This window comes from Carassius auratus, unplaced genomic scaffold (assembly GCF_003368295.1).
Source record: "Carassius auratus strain Wakin unplaced genomic scaffold, ASM336829v1 scaf_tig00009243, whole genome shotgun sequence".
Lineage (NCBI taxonomy): Eukaryota > Metazoa > Chordata > Actinopteri > Cypriniformes > Cyprinidae > Carassius > Carassius auratus.
The window spans coordinates 209,366-228,071 of record NW_020524018.1 but is presented as its reverse complement, the minus strand read 5'-3'; the positions used below and the strand labels follow the sequence as shown (position 1 = coordinate 228,071).

The 18,706-nt window shown below is 32.5% G+C and overlaps 1 protein-coding gene across 5 annotated transcripts in view; it reads right to left on the bottom strand.

Moving 5' to 3' along the window:
* LOC113072523 (cyclin-dependent kinase-like 5) overlaps window positions 1-15,461 on the bottom strand; it is a 40,168-nt gene extending 24,707 nt beyond the window's left edge. For 3 of the 5 annotated variants that reach the window (XM_026245520.1, XM_026245516.1, XM_026245521.1), the window contains exons 1-2: window positions 15,324-15,461; window positions 8,288-8,506 (exon numbers count right to left, since the gene is read on the bottom strand). In XM_026245520.1, coding sequence (XP_026101305.1) covers window positions 8,288-8,351 — 64 coding nt within the window. In that variant the 5' untranslated portion in view covers window positions 8,352-8,506; window positions 15,324-15,461. The remainder of the gene's footprint in view (window positions 1-8,287; window positions 8,507-15,323) is intronic. The other 2 variants (XM_026245518.1, XM_026245519.1) reach the window with 2 other exon arrangements.
* Between the last annotated feature and the right edge of the window lie 3,245 nt (window positions 15,462-18,706).

Genomic DNA, 18,706 nt, shown 5'->3' with positions numbered 1-18,706 from the left:
CAGTTCGGGAGTTCGGAGCGGGTTCGCGAATCATTTGAGTCAGTTTGGGGATCGCAAATCATTTGAATCTGTTCAGGAGTTCGGAGCGGGTTCGCGAATCATTTGAGTCAGTTTGGAGATCGCAAATCATTTGAATCATTTCGGGAGTTCGGAGCGGCTTCGCGAATCATTTGAGTCAGTTTGGAGATCGCAAATCATTTGAATCAGTTCGGGAGTTCGGAGCGGGTTCGCGAATCATTTGAGTCAGTTTGGGGATCGCAAATCATTTGAATCTGTTCAGGAGTTCGGAGCGGGTTGGCGAATCACATCTGTATACACAAAACATAAATCCACATCATATATACTGTAAATTATACATAATATCTTATGATCCATTGTGTGTTTCTGTATATATATATATATATATATATATATATATATATATATATATATATATATATATATATATATATATATATGTATCTATTACATTGTTATTAACAAACTATGCAAAAAAAAAATACAAATTATATTAGTTAAATGAAGCTGCCTCAAATTAAATGTTTTATTTAAAAAAAAAAAACAAATTTGAAAACACTAGATTTAATCATTTGAAGTGCTACGTTGATTAAAACTGAAAAAAAAGTAATGAAAGCTTTTAATAATAATAACTAATAAAAATGAAAATGAAAAAACCCACAAAATAAAAAAAGTGTAATTAAAAATGTACTAGTATATAAATAATACTACTAAAATAAACACTTATTCTGGAAATGAAAGAACAAAGAGTCAGAAAAAAGGTAATAGAGATAAACAGGCGAACAGTCCTGGAAGTCTGAAATAAACATGCACAGATTCTGCTTTGAATGAAACAGACAACAGACAGATTTCAGAGCAGCACAGAAGAAGATAAATCTGGACTAACTGAAACATTCGCTGTAGCTTGGTTTTCTACCCATAGATTCATATGATTAACGATGATGAACTCACCGATTCATATTCTGAGATAATAAGACGTTAAGATTTGATCACTTCACTGTCATGAATAATGAAAAGAGAGAGACGTTTAAGATGGATCAGGATGATTTCAGTCCAGACTCGGCTGCAGGAGACCGTGAGAGAGATCAGACATTAAATCACTTTAATATCTCTATTAGACAACAAGGAGATTAAATGGAGATTTCTGACATGTCCTGTTATTATTGTTAACTACAAATAAAGCTATAACTATTAAAATTGATTTTGGTTGATTGAAATACAGCTGAAATAAAATCTAATTTAAATTTTAGATTAAAAAAACGTAAACTTAATGAAAATATTAAATGTTTCCTTAACAACTAACTTAAATTTACGCTAAAGTACTAAAAGAACTAACTGGAATCATATTTTAACATAATTTAAAATAATTTAAAATTAAATAAAATAAAATTAAAATTAAATTAAATTGCAAAAAAAGCATTAGAAAGGCAAATGACTAATGAACAAAAAACTAAATCAAAAACTGAAATAAAAATTTATCTACACAATAAAATGACAAAATAATAATAAAAAATAACAACATTTAAACTAAAACAAATATGATAAATGAAATTATATCAAATTAAATACCAATTCAAAATCTGAATGTAATTAACAGAAAATAAATAATACTAAAACTGATTTTTACTTTAATCTCGTGCTAATTTACAATTATATATATTAGTGCTATCAAACTATTAATTGTGATTAATCGCATTCAAAATAAAATTGTCAACAAAAACTTTTATTATGGATGAGATTAATCATAATTAATTTATTGACAGCACTAATATATATATATATAATATATAAAATATATATATATATAGAATTAATTAGAATTTATTTTCAGTTTAGTACTACAACTCATTTTATCCCATTTCATTTAGTTGCCAGGGAAACATTTCTTAGTTTTTAAGCCAAAATTATTTTATAATGCTAATTATCATTATTATTATAGCTTTATATTAATGAACAAAAACATTTTATAATAGTTCCAGAAGAGATCTCAGGATTTTTATTTCTCCTAATCAAACAAAGCTGATAATTAACCAAAACATAACTGAGCTGCTGAGCTAGAAAAGAGCAGTAAACCGTTCCTCTGGGATCATGTGAAGCGTTTGTTTCTCTGAGTCACATTAATTATCCTCCACTTCACAAATGCGATGACATCAGCTGCACTGAAACCAAAATAACCAAAATAAATAAATTAAAATAGCACACACACACACACACACGAGAAGATGTGATGCTGGTAAACTACACTGAAACCCGCCCACTTCTCTGCCACAGCCAATCAGGAGGAGAGCCACACGCATCTCGACCAATCCAACGAGGAGAAATAGTGTGCGAGTGACAAGGCAGTGAATCTCCAGACTCATGTGAAACATACCAATCTTCAAGACATATCTAGCTTAACCTGCTTTTCCAGAGCCGCAATAGAAAAAAAAAAGAAGAAAAATGAGGCCATCGAAGTGGAACTGTGACCTGTTTTTACAGTCGCAAAAGTCACAGAGACTTTCCATCAGCGTTTCTTTTTCGATTTTTCCTGAATAAGGAAACATTCAAGGACTCAATGTGATGATCTTGAATTATGCACAATCTCTCTCTCTCTCTTTATTTGGACTGGTTTTACTGTTAGGCCAAAAACAGGCCGATGGCTTTCTTGAATTTTTGAACAGTGCTGTTCATGCAAGTTTGGAGGTCATAATTCTAATCATATTCTAGACAATTAAACGGAATCAAATTCAATTCATATTTGTTTCTCTATGTTTAGCTCATTGATGAAAACAGGATGCATTTTAGGACCATTGCAACTAGATGAAGAGCGATTTGAGTGTAAGTGATGCTCTAATCTGTCTATATTATCAATATCATGCTGCTGCACAGAATTATGGGAAATGTAGTTCGCCTTCATAAACTGTTAAAAAAGAGTTTACATATCGATGCTGTTTTTGTTACTGAAAGTGCATTCAAATTAATGCAAATGCTTGAGAAATAAATCTAAGAATGTGTATCAAATTTGTATGACTTCTGTGAAACACTAAAGCAGGCATTTTAAAGAATGTATTGTTTTTGTGTTGTTATACAAATGAAAGTGAAATATATTATGAGAAGCAGTGTTGTTTTCATTAACTAAAATTAAAACATGCATATCAATTTATAAAACATTTGTTTTATAAAGTTAAGCTGAAATTACAGTAAAATATACAATTAGGGTTACAAAAGCTTAAACTAAATAGAAAATAAAATTTGAAATGTGTCTGACAACTGAAAAGAACTACTAAATCTGATATAAAACTATAACTAAAATAAAAAAAACTATAGAAATGTTTTTAAAACAAATACTGATGCAAAATGACAAATGCACAAAACTCAATTCGAAATAATTGTGATTAAACTTTGAATAAAATTAAATATTATGTATTATAAAATTAAATGAAAATTTACAAAATATCAATACAAACTTTTATAGTATATAAATAATTCTAAAATAACGCTGCACAGAAGAAACAAAGTAATACAGATTTGGTAACTAGACTTATTATAATTATAAAAAAAATGTTTTCATTACTTTAAAAAATATAAAATAAACTTTACTTAAATAATATATAAAAAGCTTACAATTATTTTATTTCTTATTAGTTAAAATATTGAGCTATATATATTCTAACAAATAAATAAAAGGTAAGCACTTCAGCTTTTGAAAGTCATTATGTAATTACAATAATACAATTAATTTACACAAATAAACATATTTGGCACACAAAATGAATCTCTGAACTGAATGGCATCATTCTGCTTAACATCTACTTTTATGAATAAGAAATAAAATAAACAAGTGATAAGACGCTTTGTTTTGGATAAACTATTTTATTGACAACATAATCTCTTTTAAAATACAGTGTATGGTTATGATAATCAAAACAGTCCTGAGCTAGATCTAGCTTTGATCTCTCACTTTATTGAAAGTGTTTTTTTTTTAAAGATTAATAAAAGATTTAATCATTAGCGAGCACCACACTGCAGAGCTGCTTATATTTTTCTAATTCTAACTGAAAGCGACACTGACTCTGGTTTTTCATGTTTAATACTGTAAAGCTGCTTGATTTAAGGCTATTGCATAAAGTACTACATAAATAAATGTTACTGAAGTACCGAACTTCAGAGCTCATACAAACATACACATTGCTGTAATCAGATGCTTTCTTAACTGCTGCTTTCTCATCTCTGTCAGTTTTTGTTTTGCTTATTTAGTTATTGAGAGGAAAGCGTGCAGCATATATTTACAAATTCATCCAAATATTTCAGGATCGGCTGCATTTGTGCTCAATGCAAATTCAGGGCTAAATTACAGTATTGTGCTACAGTCTGTGGAGCAGTGGTTCAAATTAAAATATAAATCCTTTGGTTTAAACGGATCACATGAATAGAATTCGTAAGGTTCCATTCTGTTTGTTTTATTCTTATTCTGAGAATAGACTTGCACCACATCTTGTAACATTCTAAATAAACATGTGGAGGTGATAAATGCTATATTAAAGCAATTATAATACAGCCTTTTATGCATATTTTTCAAGCTTGCCAATCAACACAAGCACGCCACCCACAAGATAACGCAAGGACATCTCTGCCAAAATCGTGCATGTGTTCGGAGATTAGAATATAAAGTTTACAAAATGTTTTTCATATATTAGTGCTATGACCCAGAATCTGCCACACCTAAATTTACAGTCAAGAGCTGCTACTGGTCATATGAGATAAAACGGCTACTCGACAACAAAAATATTTGTCGTCAATTTTTTGTTGTCGATTTTGTCGATAATGTCGATTCATCGTTTCAGCCCCATTTCTTTTTTCATTCATTTTAAATACTAAAATAACTAAAAACTTAAAATTTAACTAAAAACTTAAAACTACAAAGACATTTAAAACAAACTAAAAAAGCAAGAAAAACAACAAAATTACAAAATATTTAACTTATATTACATTGAAAAAACAACAAAGAAAATTTATTTTAAAATATTAATGAAAATATTTATAATAGTATACCAATGACACTAAAATAACATAAAATAACGTGTAATAGGGAATAAATAATGACACAGTGATCATTTTTGAGTGAACTTAACCCTTTAAAAGGAAAACCAAAAATACACTGGGCAGCAGATGTGTAGAAGTTTGTGAATGACAGGCGTTTCAGTTCCATTTCAGTTTGAAGATCACCTGAAGACTCAACCAAATCAATTGGCTTTCAATTAGCATTGAGCGGCGAGAGGATAAACAAAGACGTCAGGATGGGAACAGAGGAATATGAGAGAGAAGAGAACAGCTGAGAGGAGATTAATCTACTGAAGGCCAACAGAGAGAAATGGATCCACTGACAGCTGAACACTCTCACACACACACACACACACACTCATCTGAGAGCATCAGTTAATACACTACCATTGTTTATACATTATTGTGTTAATCTGGATTATATTATACAATGATCTCCCGGGCCCTGGGCTACTTTCCGTCTGAAATGGATTTGTTGGAGTCAAAGACCAACTAGAATGCCCTACTAATGACCATTAATAACCAAAGACAACAAGACCGACCTTATGGGTGAATCTCAATAATTATATTTATATCTATATTTCAGACACCCCAGGTGAATAAGGTTAAAACATTTAACTATTAGATATCACCATATTCACCCATAATTCATTGATTACATTAAGTATTGCAAACATTTTGACATTTTATGAAATGTTCCAAGTAAAAATGCGCTTATTTGCATACATTTCCAGAAAATAAATATGAACACTGGATTAGGCCAGGCTCAAACTCTGTATTTGATTTTGTTGACATATTAGAGTCAAAGATTTTTACTGAAGGGATTTTGGATTTCTCTTTTTATCACTACATAAATCTGAATATGCTGTCAGCAACCAGAAAAAAATACATCTTCACCATGTCGTAATGTATAAAATGTTATACCAATCAGTGTGAATGATATACGAACAATCCCCACAGTAAAAACCTCCAGAATATAGAGGGGAATAAAACTGCTAAGTTTGGTGTTTGTAAGAGCTACTGAAGTGGAGAAAAAACTTTTTAAGATATGTATTTTCATTGAAATCTACAGCCGCAAATAGATTAAATACAATAAAATAAACACTTAAAGGTGTATTTTGGATGTTTTCTGGTCTGAAATAACACTTTCTGAGCCCAAAGTAGCACAAAATCTTAAAAGTAACCAATGCATGTTCATGTCTATTTTATGATGACTGATTTTGGCAACGTGACATTATTTTTACACCCAAAAATTGCATTACTGCAACGCAACAAATATCTGTAAGATTAGATAAATTTGTACAAATACTCCCACTAAAATGAGTTAATAAAGCAGCATTACATAACATAATAAGCAAAATGTTAAGGCAGAGTTTCAGAAAGCTAAATTTAAGGACAAATAAACTTCCAAAAACTATTGAATATTTAACTATCTACTTACAATTTTATGTTAAAGTTTATTTATTGAACCAATATCAATAGTTCTGCATTGCCGTAAATAAAACTAGTAGAGTTAGGGGTTGTTTTTGTGTTCAACTTTACTGCGTTTCAATTGTTTTTCTATGTAAATACACATTAGACAGATATCTTTGAATGCTGCGCCCACATCTCGCATCTTATGCAGCATCTTGCACATGACATGTTGTTTTAAAAGGCCAGTTAAAAGATGGTAAACTTTATAAGAACTTGTCTCTAGACCTTGAGTTTTTTTTACACCTGCTATTATAGTCTAATACGAACAAACTAATTTTTGCAAACCCATAGTCTAGATCATTTACGTACAAATGGTTCCCATCAAGTTAGGGTTAGGGCTACTAAATATAGTTCATCTTAGAGTGAATTATATTTTAAAGTATTCAGTGGCATTAACCCCACTAGCACCAGGGCAAGAAAATTTTGCAAATGGCTTTCATTTTAAGCAAAATGTAATTTCAGATTTTGGGGTTCAATATGACCTCAACTTTACGGTTTTCATGATATTTACCCTTAAGACTCATTGTGAGAAAGAACACATCTTACACACAGCCTTCCTCAACACACACACACACACACACACACACTCACCACGGTGTTAGTGGGGCATCAGAGTGTGAGAGATGGATGAAAGAGTAAAAATAACCTGATCCCCAGAGACTTTTACCAAACCCTCATATAAAATGTAGAGAGAGAAGCTGCAGGTCGACTTCACACACCTCGACACACACATCCCTACAATACACAGAATCACCAGAAGATCCAGCACATTCATAAGTCATGCACAAGATCTTTAAAAATGCAACGTTCATGTTAAATATAAAGACCCTGACTGAATATTCCAGAATAGACACACACAAAAATGCTCTACTTTATACAAGTTTGGGGTCAGTACATTTTTGGGATTCTTCTGCTCACCAATGCTGCATTTATTTGATAAAAAATACAGCAAAAACAGTAATAATGTGAAATATTTTTACAATTACAAATAGCTGATTTATGTGTGAATATCTGTTCAAATGTAATTTATTCCTGTCACTTTTGAGGAATTTAAACCTTCCTTGTTGAAAAACAAATAAATAAATAACTAAATAAAACTGACCCCAAACTACAAAGTACAATATAGTAGTACAGTAAAATTAAATGTATGAAAGGAGTCATTCAAGTGCTTTTCAGGAAGAACTACTCACTGAGGTACACAATGTAAGATAAATATAGACATGCAAAACTATTTTCCTCTCCATACACAAATTTCCACTTGAACGCACACTGACACTGAAAATTTTGAGTTTTCTTCCATGCCCCGATATTAAGTCAAATTTAGTAAATGCACAGTTTGTCAGAATAAAATAATGACCCAAATCAGGCTCCTGAGACTGTGATCTGATGAAACCGACGCACAGATTCAGAGAAAATAAGTGTGAATTCAATTTTAAATTCAATCTTCAGTGCTCTATTTCAGATAAAACTCACATAAAGATGGCATTAAAACCAAAACAGTCATGACATCTGACATCATAAACGATGCAATGAAAGTGCTTTTCCCCCCCGAGTCCTGAAGGTTACAGCAAGTTCTCGCGACACATCAAACGTTTATTTCCAAAGATCAAGAAAAGTTCACATTTTTCATTATGCGACCCCATTAAGAAACAAGGCCATAAAAAGCATTTGTGATGCATGAAGTGTTCCTTTATCCTGTGTTTTCCACATCATTTCTTTCTTCTAGCCTAGTGTCTCAGTCTGGTGTGGTACTCACCTTCCCCCACAATCCCAAGAACCTCGAACCTGTGCATCACATCACTGGAGGCCGGGTTCCTCATCCAGTCAAACGGCCGCCGGGCGACGGAGGGGCGAGCGGGGGCGAGCGGTCGTCATGGTTACGGGCTGGCATGGGGCGGCCTGGTGAGGAATCATGGGAAGGAGTGGATCACCGAGAGCCTTTGAGCATGATGATGTCCGTCACACACACCTGCACCTGAGGAAACACACGAGTCTCATGATACAGATGTTCACATAGCAGGGTTCTGAGTGGTCTCTAGTGCATCACTATGTATATCTACCAATGCAATAAATAAATAGGTACATGTATATATTTATATATTGCCGCAAATATCAAAATATCTGCCAAAACCGATTAGAAATTAATTAAAGAAAAAATTAGATGAAAAAGTAAAATATCTGACAATTAAATATAAAAATACATATCATACACATCAATAAAATACAGATCAATCAATCAAACAATCAATCTGCGAATACCAATTAAGATAAATTAATTTGCCTATTAAATATTCAGTAGCTGGCTATTTCAATGAATAAGCATATATTGCAAGACATATCAAATATCTGTCAATAACAATAAACAAACAAACAAACAAAGCTGGAAATATATTAAATATTTGATATCATTCGACAATACGAATGGATGGATGGAAGAATGAATGGAAGAATGGATGGATGTATGGATGGATGGATGGATGGACGGATGGAAGAATGGATGGACGGATGGAAAAATGGATGGATGGATCGATGGATGGAAGAATGGATGGATGGACGGATGGATGAAAGAATGGATGGATGGACGGATGGATGAAAGAATGGATGGATGGACGGATGGATGAAAGAATGGATGGATGGACGGATGGATAAATGGATAAATGGATAAATGGAAGAATGGAAGAATAGCGGAAAAATGGAAGGATGGATGGATGAATGGATATATAGAAGAATGGTGGATGTATGGATGGATGTAAGGATGTATGGATGAATGGATGGACTGATAAATGGAAGAATGGATGGATGGATGGACGGATAAATGGAAGAATGGCTTGATGGATGAATGGACGGACAAATGGATGGATGGATAAATGGAAGAATGGATGGATGCATGGATGAATGGATGGACGGATAAATGGAAGGATGGATGGATGTATGGATAGCTCAAGTGGTAGAGCTTTGCGTTAACAAGCGCAAGGTTGGGGGTTCGAATCCCAGAAAATACATGTTACGAGAAAATTGTTAGCCTGAATGCAATATAAGTCGCTTTTGATAAAAGCGTCTGCTAAGTGCATAAATTAAATGTATGGATGGATGGAAGAATGGATGGATGTTTTTTGGCCAGAAATATCAAAATATCTGCCAATACTAACTAACAAACAAAAAGATAAATAAATAAAGCTGGATATATGAAAAATCTGTCAATACAGATACAATAATTAGACGAATGAATGAACAGCATTATATATCACGCCATAATCGATATGGAGAGAGTATATAGTGTATTTTTATCGTGTTATACTTTATGACATCTCTTCAACTCTTGGCAAACATCTGTACAGAGCTGCCAGAAAACCAGCATCTGCTGCTTAAAATCCTTCTTGACCAGATGATTTCTAGCGAGTTGCTATGTGGTTGCTAGGGTCTTCTAGATGGCTGTTTACCGCTTCCACCAAACGCTCTCCGAAACGAAACAAAGCGCTGGATCTCGATCTCACACAGCGGCAGTGTGTTGTGTTTGATCAGTGTGTGAGCGCGGGTGGGTCACAGATAATTAGGATGCAGCTATAAATAGTGCACCACAGAAGAATATTCAGCGGTCTTTAAGAGACACGCTGAGCTGAAGGAGACTCGATGTGTCCAGCAGACAGAAACACTGAGGATCTGAGTCCAGACCAAACAAATACACCACTAACGCCTGCCTTCATCAGCACATCTTCACTGGACAGCAAGCTAGTGCTCTACATATGGATTCACATTGAGTGAACTTAACTACATTTTACAATTTAAAATGGATTGAAAATATAAAATAATTGGCAGTATTGATTAAAAAATTTATTACTTAATTGATAAATATTGCTGGAAATATCAAATATCTACAGATACAAATTAAATATTGGCAGAAATATTAAATATCTGAGGATAATGATTCAAATATTCCATAAATAAATAATGCCAGAAATATCTAATGTTTGACAATATCAATTAAAAAAGAAAGGGGGGGGGGGGGGTACTGTCACAAATATTAAATATCTGCCAGTACCAATTAAATAAATTGATTCATAAATTTCGCCCCAAGATATAAAATATCAGCAAGTACAGATTAAATAAATAAATATCGCCCCAAAATATGAAATATCTACCAAAACCCAATATAAATGAATTAATAAATAAATATTCCCTAAAATATAAAAAAATTGGCCAATATCGATTAAAATATCAATTATCTGCCAACACGGATAAATAAATATCGCCATAAATAATCAGTATCTGCCAATAGCAATTAGAAATTGCCAAATAATATTAAATATTTAGCAATTTCAATTAAAAAAGAAATACATATTTCCAAAAACCTTTGCAAATATGATTACAAAATAAACTAATAAATAAATACTGCAGGAAACATTTGTCAATATAGAATAAATGAATGAAATATTGCCAGAAATACCAAATATCTGAGAAAATAAACAAAAAAGAAAATAAATAAGTTGGTAAGTTAGTATTGATCAAAATATAAAATATCTGCCAATGATAAAAAAAACAATGTATGAATATTACCTGAAATATCAAATATTTGCCAATATCGATACAAAATAATAATACCAAAAATATCAAATATTTGCCAATATTGATACAAAATAATAATAATAATACCAAAAATATCAAATATTTGCCAATATCGATACAAAATAATAATACCAAAAATATCAAATATTTGCCAATATTGATACAAAATAATAATGTTACCAAAAATATCAAATATCTACCAATATTAATTAAAAATAATTAAATGAATAAATATTGCTGTCAATTTAAATTATTAAATTATTTTTATTATTACTTATATTAAATAAATAAATGAATAAACGAAAACCACATTTAACCCCAGTACACAATATGGAGTGAATTTATTGTGTATCTCTAATATCGTTTATAATGACATCATCTGCAAACCAGCAGAGTTGCTTCAGAAAGGCTTTGCGTGGTAGAGGTTAGTCTGTTTTAATGGAGGGCTGGATGACCTGTTTGTCCAAACCATGGAAGACTATACACCGTTCTGGCAACCTGTTAGAATACAATCATTATTTTGGCCAATAGATTATTTCCTGGAGCGTCTCGTTTCATTCAGACGTCCATGTGGTGTTTCACTGCACTCCTCACAAACAGATGGATGTCTTTATGTTCGTCTGCGTGCGAGCGTGTGTTTCCGCTGGCATAGAGTCACTGCGTGTCATCACTTCAGACCACAACACAAAACAAACCAGCGATGAACGATCAAGATCACACTTCCACCTAGATCAGAGGTCAATTTATTCATTTTTACTTAGATTTAGCTGAATTATAAAGAGTTTTGAATATCAAATGTTTACCAATGTTAAAAAAAATTTGAAAACAAAAAATAGAAAAATCTGCCAACAGCACCAATTAAATTAAAAATGTTTAATTAATGACACAAATAAATACATAATTTCAGCCAACAAGATGAAATATCTGGCTAAGCACATTAAAAATAAAATAAATATTGGCGAAAAATAATCTGACAATCTAGAATAAAATAAATAAATAAATAAATAAATACTGCCCAAAATATGAAACATCTGGTGATATGGATAAAAATAAATAAATATTGCCAAAATATGAAATGATGAAATAAATACATACGTGCGGTCAGATCCATATATATTTGGACACAACTGCTGACCAAAAAATGAATATGAATATTATCCATTTAATAAAGTATATTCAATAAGTTCTCAAGGACTGATGTATTTATTTTTACAGCCAAAATTGGTTCAAGAAATGTATTTGTGTGTCATGACCCTTGATGAATCTCTCCGAGAGACGATGCCGCGGCTGAGAGGTCATCCCGTCTCAAACAAACACACAATAAAATGCCAACGCAGTCTGATTTTTACTGCGTATTAGCTCTGAACTCGGACTAATTCAATCAAACCTCTATGAAAAGAGCTAAAAATACAGCCGTCGGCCTATAAATGTCAGAAATAGCAGACCAGCAAACGCTCCGGCTGAAGAAAATAAGGCCGCTTCGCTTTCGGCCGTGAATCTGCCACAGATTTGGATAAGAATGGGATGAGGTTTATGAGCGGACATCAAAACGCGGCTCAAAGGAGATCTTTGTGAGACGTTTGGACATCCAGCCGCCTGTTACTGCGTCAAATGCTAGAAACAAACGAACCTGACTGGACGGCACCTGCAGACACGTGTCTAAACCCACCGTGTGTTTCTGGCTTCAGACGCACAGAACGAGGACACGGAAGGAGGACGAGGGGAAAACAGCTATAAACGGCCTTCTGAAATCATCTGCATTTCTGCTCCTTTGTCCTGAAAAGACGATGCATTGTAACGGACACTACATTTCTTTATTTATGCGCGTGAAAGTGTGTCTTTTCAGATCAGACTTTATTTTACTTAGTAACTACAATGAGATACTGTATTTTACGGCTGGACTGCGTCATTTCAGTAACTGGTCAAGCCAATCAGGTCATCCGAGATGTAGATGAGCTTCTTTCTTCATCAGATTTGGAGAAATGTAGCTCAGCAATGGATGCTCTGCAGTGAATGGGTGCCGCCAGAATGAGAGTCCAAACTGTTAATAAAAACATCACAATAATCCACATCACTCAGTCCATCAGTGAACATCTGGAGAAGACAAAAGATTAAATGAATCCAGCATTAAAACTTTTTTAACTAAGAGCTGTTTTGGCTTGATTTCTCTCCTGATTCAGACCAGATCACTTCTTCACTGGAGGAAGCAACATTATGGATAATGGACTCCTATTTTAGCCGTAAACAATGGTTTAAAGTTAAAAAAAACTCTGATTTTGGCTTTCCACAACATTAACTGATGGACTAAAGTGATGTGTGGATAACTTGTGGATTATTGTGATGTTTTTATCAGCTTTCATTCTGACGGCACCCATTCACATCCATAGGTGAGCAAGTGATGCAATGCTACATTTCTCCAAATCTGATGAAGAAACAAACTCATCTACATCTCAGATGATCTGAAGGTGAGGACATTTTCAACACATTTTCTTTTTGGGTGAACTATCCCTTTAAGATAGCATACATGTAGTATTTAGCATCCAAATAAAATGACACACTTCATTCAGATAAGAGGTTGTTTTGAAGTAAAACCCTGCAGCGTAATGCACCACTAAGAGACAATAATGGGATTCTTCTCTAAGAGCTGAAGATAATCAATGACTTCCGTCCACTTCAACACAAGCACAGCCCAGACCGGGTCTTAATGACCTCCAAAGCTGAACTGTAAAAGCTGTAAAACATGACCGACCTCAGACAACTTCATCAGAGGCAAAACACCCATTCACTTGTCAGAATCAGAGGAACGACAGTCATTTTATAGCAATGTTATGGTGTTTACCCTTTAGAATCCCTATCATGCATGAGAAAAACAAACAAATACTGTAAAACTTTCCTTTTTATTTTGTCAGGGTCATGCCTTCCCTGATAATGCAACCCAATCTTCCCAAGGTCTTTTCAAGATCGTCAAGTTTTACTGTTTGAGAGATGCTTTTCATCTACAAATTAAAAATAAAAAAACACAAAACACCAGTCTGGCAACATAGCATTACAATGTAGCTTCATAAATAAATAATGCAATTTAACAGTAAAAAAGGCAGCTGTGGCTAAAAACACAGCTTAAAAATACAGTAGCAATATTTTACATTTTACGATTTTAACTTAAATGTACAGTTTTGCAAATATATATATCATTAACTGATAAAACTTTGATATAACAAAGTACAAAAAACCTGTTTTGTAACAAAGACAGTAATTCAAAACAAAAAAGAAACAAATGTATAAACACAAGAAGAAACATAATTATGAAGAAACAAAATGATTTAAACGAAAAAGCACCAAATGTGTCACACAGGGGATTCTGGGAACGTCGATGTACTATTTTTTTTTTTCTTTTCCAAAAAACTGTACATTTAACAGTATTTTACTGTAAAACTACATTAAATGTCTTGTTATAGTTTTACAGCATATTAAGTAAATTAATAAAGCAGGTATATAAATGTTAACAGATTTTTACCGCAGCATCTTTACAGTCCAAGTTAAAATTACAATAAACTTTTACAGTTAGATTTCAAAGCTACTGTAAATGTGTTACTGTTATGCGTCAGAGAAACAAAATTTGTCTTCGAACATCTGCTTTTACATTTCTATAGCATCACAGTTGATGTTTTGATATATTTACAGTACAAAATATCTTCATCGGACATTATGTTTACATGACATCCCAATGATTTTTGGCATAAAAGAAAAATCGATCATCTTGATCCACACAATGTATTATTGGCTATTTCTACATATATGCCTCTGCTCTTGTAGTCCATATGTTCACTGGACATTGTTAGTAAACAAATAGAATTGTCCTGTGAGTGTTTTAAACAGCATTAATTGCAGAATCACCACGCAACAATCCCTGATCAGTGTTATTAAGTAATGCGACAGCAGATTTAGACTGAGCTGATGATGCCTCTAACTGTTCATTTAGTATGACTAAATATGACAGACTCAGTCACGCACATGAACGCATCTCGGTGTCTGCGTGCGTTTCTGTGCTTTGGCGTCGCAGCAAAGCGGATCCGCGCTGCGTGGGAGTCACACGCACATAGAAACACGGAGCTCAAGCGCCTGACACACTGTAATTATGACACACGAATACCACAACACCGCAGTATAACAGCGTGTCGGAGCGCTGCGGACAAACCACGCACGCGTCAGAAAATGAGCCGAATACTCACTCACGCGCTCCGGTGTTCTGGACGCGTTCAATCACGCACATCCCCAAACAAACGCGCCGATGTGTGTCTCCGGTTCTCCGCGCACCGCGACAGCAGCAACAGTTCTCAGACTGGCGTCATTGGAGCCGAATCCAGTGATTGACGTTATGGTAGACACGCCCCTTTCTGGGATATAACCCAATCAGAAGACCGGTAGCTCGATATGGGCGTGGCACACAGTAACATCATAAAAGAGAAACACTGTAGCATGACACATTTATATATTATATAAATGCGAATATATATATATATATATATATATATATATATATATATATATATATATATATATATATATATATATATATATATATATAATGCGAAATAATGATTGATTTAGTATTTACTTTCCAAATTTCAGTGAATTTGTAAACTGAAATATATGTATAAACATATTTAAAAGTGACATCAATAACAAGTAATACCATAACATTTTTTGCAATTCATATATTTGTAATATTAGAAGTCTTCGGTGCTGAATTTATTTGATCAAAAATCAGTAATAGTTGCAATATCATTATAAGAAATATATGTATACATTTATTTAAAAATATTTACCGTAAAAAATTTATAATAATAATTATTATTTGTGATTTAAATTTATTTCATTTTGGCTAAATAAAGAAATGCATTTGGATAAATCCTTCTACAGGGCACCCTCAAAAAATCTCAATGAGCTAAATGATTAAAAAGAACTTGATAATGAAATTAATAAAATAAAACTGGGGGAAAATAAGTTAAATTAATAATTTATGTGCTTTTTTATTAGTATCACTATACATACCTTTATCTAGCATAATATAATATATGTAGTGCAAAATAATGATTTATGTAGTATATACTTTTCACATTTCAGTGAATTTGTAAACTGAAATATATGTATAAATATATTTTAAAAAGACATAACATAGACATATAGACATAACATTTTATTGCAATTCATATATATGTAATATTAGACGTCTTTTCAGTGCTGAATTTATTTGATCAAAAAATACATTAACAGTTGCAATATAATGAAATATTATTAACCTACAGTTTAAAATAATTGTTTTATATTTTGATATATTTTAAAATAGAACTCATCTATGTGGTGGCATAATTAATAAAGAATTTGGTTTGGAATAATTAATGTAAAAAATTAATTATTTAATAATTGGGGGGGGTCTCACCAAGGCTGCATTTATTTGAATAAAAAGAGTAAAACCTGTAATACTGTGAAATATAATTAAAATTTAAAATAACAATTTTCTATGAAAATATACTTGTGTGAGAGTAAACTTTTTTTATTCCATTTTCTTTTCATTTATTATGCAATCATAAAAAAGACCTCTAACGCTAGATTGCTCTATTTTTTTCTATTCTACCTGTTTTCTTTTTATTTATTATATTATTTAAAAGCCCATGCTACGTGTACTGTGTTAAGCATTGAGACTTAATAGCACTTGTGTGTCATTGCTATTTTGTTGTTTTTGATTTCTTCTGTTTTTATCGTCTTGGATAAAAGCGTCTGCTAAATGAATAAATGTAAATGTAAAGTTTGGTTCAGAATAATCATTTCATTTTTTATATTTTTATGTTTTCAAGAAAAAAAAGTCTCACAAAGGCTGCATTTATTTGATCAAAAACACAATAAAAATAGTAATATTGTGAAATCTTATGTGAATATATATTCAAATGCAATTTACTCTTGTGATGCCACTGAATTTTCAACATCATTAGCCTACTTAAATCATTGTAATATGCTGATTTGCTGCTTAAGAAACATTTTGGATTATAATCAATAATATAAATATATAGTATGACACTGACAAAACGCTGAATATATTGTTAGGCCTAATGAATTCAGTGTATTCACCTGTTCATGTATTTGTATCATGTATCAAATCACTCCCACCACCTGGTGGACAAATGAAGAAGAGCGATTATTGAGATGTCAGACGATGGATAGATGGAAATATGGATGGATAGATCAAATACTTTATAAAAAAAAAACTTTTTGCAACAACAACAACAAAAAAAGTCACATATGTACACACAGTAATAAAGTAAAATATCACATTTGAGTGATATTAGATTTTAAAAGAGTTTTATTCTGCTTTCATTTCAATCCTTTGAATATGATGCTATTTTAAATCCAATCTAGACTTGGATTATGGATTAGATTAATTTAAATCAATGTGAAGGTCAGGATGATTATTTGCTTTTGAATAATGGCAATCGGCATCTTGTCCTTCACAGCCCCCAGTGTCTCTTAAAGCCAACAAGTAGGTTATTGTTTCTAAGTTTTTACATCAATCACATCCACCCGATGAAGCCCGGAGATGTAGCTTGTGTATTAATCTACCTCACCTTCTAATGTCAAAGAGATACACCCACAGCACAGCTATAAAAACTCACCGCTAGACAGCCGGTCAGCCACCTACATGTGAGGAACAACAGAGGCCAAACACAGGCACTGCTGAGGAAAACACACATGAAATCATACTAACATGCATGGTAGACAAACAAATTAATTGCATGAATACTGTAAAGTCTAGGACACAAACACACAAATGTATGTTTTTGTTGTTGTTGTTTGTTTTTTTTTTTTTACTTTTTTCTTTTTTAAACTGTGTTATATGTAACCTATATTAGAATTTTTTTTGTGTGATTTCTGTGCCCCAAATAAAAATTCAAACGTCATTGTGCGTTTGTAACACCAAACTAACAAGAAACGTTCTACTAACGTTCTGAAAGTTCTCTCAAAACCAGGAACGCACGTGACACTAATAGAACGTTCGTTCAGAGTGATCTGGTCTTTAACCCCTTACTAGTAACCCCCCTTTTTTGGCATGGAGACCGAAATTACATACAGCATTCTCACAACGTCAGCACAAAAACATTTACACATCATATATGCAACGTTTTATTTCTGAAACGTTTTAGTTCGTTTAGATTTATCTAGAACGCTATTATTTGTCCAAATAACGTTCAAAAGGTAAGCTATTTTAATGTTTACAAAATCATAAAATGTAATGTTCCCTTAACGTTTGCAAAAAAAAAAGATACGCGTTCTTAACGGTTTAACTCGGCACACGTAAATGGGAACAAAAGCAAAACGTCCTAGAACATATATTGTTAGGAGGCTTGTCACAAACTACACTGGCGCATGTATTAAAACAATAAAAACATCTTCTTGATATCTAAAATTTGCTTGCGTTATAACTGGTTATAACCAATTAATTAATTGCTAATTAAATAATTATAATAAGCTTAATGTAAACCGTGTTTACAATTCAATTCATTTTAATAAATAGAGTATTATGTTTTCTGGATGTAGAAAAACAAACGTGTGCGTCTGA